This window comes from Notothenia coriiceps, unplaced genomic scaffold (assembly GCF_000735185.1).
Source record: "Notothenia coriiceps isolate Sejong01 unplaced genomic scaffold, NC01 NC01_scaffold00001375, whole genome shotgun sequence".
Taxonomy (NCBI): Eukaryota; Metazoa; Chordata; class Actinopteri; order Perciformes; family Nototheniidae; genus Notothenia; species Notothenia coriiceps.
In genome coordinates, this window is record NW_011334076.1 from 1 (window position 1) to 7,737 (window position 7,737).

A 7,737-nucleotide genomic window follows, 5' to 3' on the forward strand; every position below is an offset into this window, starting at 1 on the left:
GTCGCTTTGGATAAAAGCGTCAGCTAAATGCAATGTAATGTAATGTAATAATTAATTGAGTAGTTTTAAGAATGTTTCATAACACAAAGCATTTTCCTTAAGGTAACTACAGTTTTGTTTTTAAATACATGTTTTTTTCTTCCTCCAAAGTGAAAGTTCTGGAGAAGCATTTTATATGACAATAGCTAAATTATGAATGTATCTGGCGATGGAGGTGTCCTTACTCCAGTTTGATCGGACTGGAACAGATAGACACGATCTCTGCTAATCTGATCAGATGGTCATGTTCCAAACAGCTCTCTCTGACGCTGGAACAGAGGCAGAATATTGGAGAGAACAAACAAAGAAAGTCAACACGAGGACAACATGATACACTGCCTAATTGAGGCATGCAATTCAAAATGAAACCTTTGAACCACCATGTAAGACAACAAAGAAATGTAACAGTTATTTTACTCTAAAGTCACACATCTGAACTATCCCTATATTTGTGAACAAAAAAAAAAGCCTCTGCATAGTCACACAGTAGAAACCTTTACTCTTAATGTTTGTGTGTTGGCCTACCTCAGCATTTTCACAGAGCCTTCACATTGTGTGAACCAGATGAGACACTTCTGCTCTGCTCCCAAACTATCATTAACATGGACAGAGACAGTAATGAATACTTTGTCGATTTTTACAGTTGTTAATGCTATCAGCTGTTATTTCAATTTCTTATTTTGTTTGCTCTTTATTAATAGATTTTTACAATACAGAGACGTACCTGACTTCCCCACCGCTGACGTGGTTACAGTTGCACAGAGCGCTGACCACATCCAACACGCCCTGCTGAGTCAGGCCATTGCCGCTCAAACTGTGGATGAAGACACATTAAAGAGCAGAAAATATTGTATTAAAAAAACATTACCATCATATGTATGTAACTATTGTCTACTAGAGTGACTTTGTTGTTTATTCCTATATTGATAATTAAGAGTAAAAGAAAAGCAATAATAAGTATTTCCTTTATTTTAAGTTTTTTGACACTTTTATGTATACTAAAGCAGAACATCTAAGTTGAACAATAAGCTTTACAATCAAATGAACAATATATAAATAAGACAATGGGAGAAAAAACTGGATTCAACATTTGGAAAAGGATACTAAACTACTAAAAAATTATCATATTATTATAATGATCATGTTATTTCGTAGTATCCTTTGCTACAGCCCTTGATGCATGTCTTACAAAGTATAATAAAGACGATTAAAAAAGTTGACTGGTAACAGGGATAAAATGATTTCCCATATTTTCTATTGAAACCAAGATTGCTTTGTTTTCTTGTATTGGTTACACATTAATATATAAAATGGTAGACATCAATATTTCACAAGCACATCTTACTTCACATAGCTGGTGATTTTAAGCGTTTGTAGGGAATCCAGAAAGCGCTTCACTCCTTCATCTCCCAGTTGGTTACTTGATAAACTGCAGGCAAAATAAAGAATATCTCAGCATCCATACCAATATCAAGTACTGCTACAGGTGTGTGTGCTGTTTATGGTTGTTCACTAACGTATCTGCAACACTGGGTTTGTGTGTGAGTTCTGTTAGTGGAGCATACTTCAGGTTGGACAGATGGGGACCCCGCTGTAGGATCTCGAGCAGTCTCTCCAACTCATCACCTTTCAGGCTACAATGAGTTAACCTGTGTGAAGACAGACAGACAGACAGACAGACAGACAGACAGACAGACAGACAGACAGACAGACAGACAACATGAGCACTTTAGAAGGATAGTAGGCTACTGACTGTTTGGACTGACATGGTACCACATTCAGTGTATTGCTGTTATTTATTGAAAGCCACCAGACTCCATTGACAAAAAAGTAATTTAACTGTGAAACATAAGGGAGTTGCACGCCTCCCACTGCCTTGATTGGGTAATTGTTTGGTCTTATTGAGGGATTTATTCAATCAGAACTAATGAAAGTCACACAAAAAACTAACAAACAAACTAATCTACAGGAGGAGGCTGCTGTAAGCCACTAATTCTGAAAGGTAAAATGACTGTTTTTGTCAACTGAGTCTGGTGCCAGTGCATTAAGTAATATATTGACTATGGACATTTACCTCATACAACCCCTCTTCAAAACACCCAAATATAAAAACAGGCTCTGGTTAAAACCAGTTGAGCCCCAAGCCTGTTTTTCAGGCCTCATACTCGAAAAGGACATTCCCAGAGCAATTGACCATATCTTCCCTTCTAAAAGGGTTAAATTAATAATATGTTTTCTTAAAGCAATGATACACCTGTGAGTTGGATGTAGAAGAGTCAGAATCAATATAGATCTTTTTTATTTTAAAGTAAATTTAAAAAAAACATGACTTATAGTGAAAAACACCCTTGAATGATGGGATAGTAGACTAAAAGCTTTAGGAATCCAAACTATAATAAGTACCCTGTATCAAGATTGATGCAAAACAAGTGAAATGTGACCTTTTTAGAGAGGTTTAGAAAAAAAATACACTTCTGGGGTCATTTGGGTCGATTTTCCATATCTCTGGCCCCCGTCGGTCGATTTTGATGATTGACACCTCTTTTTAACCGTTAGAGCCAATAGAATCGAGGGGAAGTTCCTAAAATCCATCTAAACATTACCCATTGGTGAATGAGTGATGCGCAGCCAGCATGCCCCAGAACCGGAAGCTGTCATACACTCTAGTAGCTATTGCAGCTATGATGAAATCTCTGTTATTGACAAAAAATGGAATGATGGATTATCAGTAATAATTTCAAAGTAACACAGACCCATTGGATTACCCTATGGATTAACCTTCAGCCGTGTTTTTATCATTTTAATGCCATTGAACATAGCTTTTGATCAGAAAACAACAAAGGTAAGAAGTTTTTAGCCGATTTGGCTCCGTAAAGCTAGTTTTGTTGTTGTTGTTTGTTGTCGTTTCGCCACGAGTTCTGATCGCTCAGTGATGATACTTATATGCCTGGAATCTGTGAAATATCAACTTGCTAATCGATATCTTGTTTGTGCAGATCCGATAAGTAATGAGGGAATTTTAACGTGAGTTCTGTGCTAAGTGCGTTAGCATTTTTCCGCTCAAGGCTAATTCAGAGCCTTTGTTATTACCCTTATGTTTTGTTTTGCTAAAAATGGTTAATATTGTCTGATAGCTGAGTTTCTTCCCGTTAAGTGGATATGACACATTCATAGTTTATTAAATGTTAAGAAGCCCTCAGACGCTGTTTCTAGCCCCGTGGGGTTTAACTGTGAAAGATATTCTCAAAAACTGATCACTAACCTTACTAAAACTAGACATGCAAAGTAAACAGCTCTTAAGGAATCCAGTGTTCTTAACTGGGCTCTATTATCTGCAAAGGCAAAAATCTTAGTGCTTACACTTAAACTGTTATTTCTGAATTAGATCGTTTTTTTAACAACCCTTTTTTCTGTAGAGGAAGTAAAGAAACCGTAACTCAGGATGTATTTGTTGTTTGAGGTGCATTATGACTCAGCAGCTTTAAGAAATGCAGAAACCATTATTTTCCACTTTACTCTAATGCATTATTTTCACAAAAGCGGGCGGGGCAGTACTTTTGAAGTGACGTTAGCACCCTCATACTATATTTTTCTAGAAAACCCCTGCAATAGGAATTGCATTAAAAATAAATTGCTGATGTCTGACCTGCAGCTGGCTTCTTCTGCTTTCACAATGCCAAAACAGATGAAGGATTCACTCTGAGGCCTGAAGAAGAATTCAAAGAATTATTTTTTTTAACAATTATTGCAAAACATTTTTATGACTAATTATAAACCATGTGGATACAGATGCAAATGTTACCTGAGCTCCACTGATGTGACCCGCTGACTGACGTTCAAACATCTGACCAACATCACTGCTCCAGATGTGGACATGATGCTGTGGCTGACACTGAAGAAGAAGAGGACAGAGTTGATTCAAATGTAATGAGAAGGTGGTAATTGTTGATAATACAATATGAATATATATAAAAAGACAGCTTTTAACTGCTGACGTTGCTAGTGGCCACAATCAGAAAAAAGCCTTACACCCACTTACCATAGTATTATGTTGTTTTTTTACTTTTGTTAAAATAAAAAACAAAAATTGTTTAATTGACTGTTTGAGTTTCCCTTTTTTCATTTGATAAAAGGGCACCTGGGAACCACAAATGTTGTGGATATGACAAATGCAGACTTGACATTGAGTTTCACATGACAAATCTAAACAAACTGAATACAACTAGATACATTTTTACCAACACACACAAAACCATCCACACTAATTCATTTATGTGTGTGCCTTACTTGAGTCTCTGCAGTGACGTCATCTTGGGCAGACACTTCAGCAGATTCTCTATAGCCTCGTCTGTCAATGAGCTGTGAGACAAACTGAAACGTTCTATTATTATTTACCTGTTTGGTCAAAATCATAAATTATATTATATGGATGCAGAGTATTATAACTTACTCTAACTCCAAATGAGAGCGACAATACGCTAATTGTCTGCAGAGCGTTGTTACATTGGATGGCAGGAGGCTGCTGTTGTTTATCCTGAATTATGGGTAAAGAGGGTTAACATGAATTATTTTGTATGAACCATGAAACTTCCCCCTCTTAATAACTGACATTAAGACATTTTGTTTGTATTACACATTTTAGGAAACTGCTTAAATATGCAAATAAGGCATTCTCTTATTAAATATTCACTAATTTGCATCTATTTCCAGACCAGGAATCTAAATACCGGATGAAGGCAGATTCAGGATTCAGTTTATATTTTGTTTTAATAGTAGAAAAGGGTTATTTGAACAGAACATGAACGCAGCAATAGCAAGTGAACACAGCAGTGCAGCAGCAGCATAGCGAGGTAGAGGCAGGAAGACCTGGCAGCTTAAATAGAGCGCCATGTTTAGGAGAATGTGTGTGGTTGGTTGTAAGAGGGACGAGGCGCGTCACGTGTTAATGTATCATTGGTGCTCGAGTTGACTGCCTGAACTAGCTCGCAGGCTTCGCCCCATTTGTGTTCCCTCCCGAAGTGGATGATTTCCTTACATTTCAATTTCCAAGTAATGGCTTACATTGGATTGTTTGTGAATTAAGAAAATAACATTTGTGTTTTCCCTAAAATCTTCTCTATGGGCTTACTGTACCTGAACGTCTTTAGGTGCTGTTTGTCTTTCCTAAAAGGAAAAAAACAACATATAATTAGCTGACAAATACAAATGCAGAGACTGTTAAGTTTTATGTTGTGTTAGTGTTACCTTTTGTCAGGGCAGAACTTCAGGATCACCTGCTCTCTGTCTCCGCCACTTTAAAACCAAAAGGACATTTTCCTATTAACAATCAGCACACCAGTTTATAGTCTCCATTGTCTGCCCAATCAAATAATTTTGAAGCAACTGTGTATGGCACAAATATTAGTATTGTATAAACAGTAATAACTATAAACGATTAAGCATCTCTGTCAGCTGTTGCATTTCTATCTCTTAGCGCGCTAAGCTGGGGAAACAGGTGCTCACTCTGTAGCTGCTCTAATGAAATGTTCTCCAAACAGTAGGCTACCTGATGTGTATTTGTGTTAAATTGTTATGAGAGCACAAAGCACCAGCCAGCAGTGCCACTCCTTCCCTGCCAATCCCATTGTTACTGGCGCTGTAAAACACAAACAAGAACAATGAGCCAAGGGGGGGGGGGGACATCATTCAGCTCTAAAATAAGCCATTCATAACGGATAATGCCCTCGGGTAAACGTGGTAGCTGCCAGCGCTGGCACACTTAGTCTGAAACCTGTTTGGTGAGAAAATAACTGGCCCGCCTGCCAAACCACCAAGATTAGATCAGCACAGCGTGACAAAGCACAGAGCCTCATCTTTCATTACCGTTTAAAACAAGGTACCTCCTTTGTATCAAATGCAAATTAGCCAAACTGTTAAATTCATGACCTCTGTAATTGTTATTTACCTTTTTTTTGTTTATAGCACATCCATCTGTTTGCAATCCAAATATTTACATATTATTACAATAAGCAGTATTTTATTCGATTGGACAGTTTGCATTCTGTTGTATAATGTTCTATTTTACATGTACACAGTCTATTTATTTCTGCTTTTTTACCTTCACCATTGGACTGATTTCTGAATAGATTTGAATTGCTAACAACAACACTAGAGCTATTGTGCATATACCAAATAAAGCCTTTAAATATTTGAATCTGAATCTTTAAAGGTTTGGTATAGAGATCATGGGGACTGTTGGTAAAGTAAAGTTTTTTTATTGTTATGTATCTTTTGTGTGTGAGTCTTACTTCACTTCCTGGATGCTATCAAGACGAGGCAGGACCTCCAACAGCTTCTTCAGACCCTTTTTGCCTAAACAGTTGCTGGACAGACTGATAAGACAAAAATGTGGGAATGAACACTAGTCAGAGAAAATGAAGTATAGTCATGTCAACGAAAAATAAATAAAAATAACAATTAAAGTAGGGAAACATTGGGGGTTGAATGAGGTATTTATCCATTGACAGTTTGTATATATTTATTTATTATATATTTAGAATATTTCCACTGCCTCTTGCAACAGTGAACTGTTGCCATTATATCCTACTATCATTAAGTTAATCCCAACAGACTCCAGTGACAAAAACAGTCATTTTAACCCTCTCAAGGTGCTGTTCAAACGTTGCCTCAATCTGATAATACTTTTTTTGGTTGGCATTTTCCTGAAAATATGTTTTGCTGCTGCCCCTGTCAACATCAACACATTGCCTAGCTGCCATGCTGTTACTTTTAAGTAATTCATTGAATATGGATAAGTACCTGATAAAACCCCACTTAAAAACAAGCCAAACCAACCCTTTGAATAAACCAAGAAAACTAGGATTTTGAGCCCTGCAAAAATATCCTAATAATAGCATTGTACATTTTTAAGCAAATGTCAAACCTGTAGACCAGAGGCCTGTACTACGAAGCTAGTTCAACCTAACCTGGATATGTTTGAGTTAGCCGGTTGGCCTAACCCAAAACATACGCGCTCTCGCTAAACGGTACTACGAAGCGGGTTATCAAGTGGATCGCTCAAGCCAGCCGTGCCCTATCTCGTTAGGTGCGCGTTCACATGAAAGTTGTGGTATTTGGAGCATTCGACCAATCACAAACACGGAGAAGCGTACTGACAGCGCAGTGTCATACTTCCTGAATGAAAAGTCAACTATAATATTAGACATATGAAGAAGTTAAACTTTAAACATCCATGACTTAAACACTTTATCCAGGATAAAAGCCACATAGCTGCACCTGCAAGGTGAATACAGCTGGTAAAAGAAAAAGTGTTTGAATGCGTACATTAACAGGTTTATGATATCACTGCCCCATCTAAGACACGAGTTGATCTGACTTTAATTACATTTGACTCGAGTGTTTCGTCAACTTAATGTGTTGCTTAAAATAATACTTCTGCATACAGCAGGCCTATGTGAGACTGTGAGTGTTACACGGCCAGATACGGCTCAGCAGACTCAGATAAGGAAATATATGATACATTATGATGTGATATGCCGCGGACTGTACTTAATGTTACTCTGATCCGGTTACTTATGTTGTGGCAGATATTTAAGTAAGCTTTCTTAACGCTAATGTTTATAATAGTCAGATTGCTCTGAAGATGGGAGGTGATATTCTATTAATGTTCACGTTCACACAGTCGGTGATTTTTGCCGG

The 7,737-nt window shown here is 37.4% G+C and overlaps 1 protein-coding gene across 1 annotated transcript; it reads right to left on the minus strand.

Annotated features, from left to right (window-relative positions):
• Nucleotides 1–171: 171 nt before the first annotated feature.
• LOC104960453 (protein NLRC5-like) lies at nt 172–6,424 on the minus strand. The gene is made up of 13 exons (XM_010788516.1): nt 6,327–6,424; nt 5,585–5,674; nt 5,284–5,331; nt 5,173–5,202; nt 4,490–4,573; nt 4,327–4,410; nt 3,842–3,931; nt 3,686–3,745; nt 1,605–1,688; nt 1,385–1,468; nt 764–853; nt 565–630; nt 172–308 (listed from the first exon to the last, which is right to left on the minus strand). Exons 6-13 carry the CDS (start codon nt 4,347–4,349, stop codon nt 221–223), a joined length of 585 nt encoding a protein of 194 aa, XP_010786818.1. The 5' UTR covers nt 4,350–4,410; nt 4,490–4,573; nt 5,173–5,202; nt 5,284–5,331; nt 5,585–5,674; nt 6,327–6,424; the 3' UTR covers nt 172–220.
• Between the last annotated feature and the right edge of the window lie 1,313 nt (nt 6,425–7,737).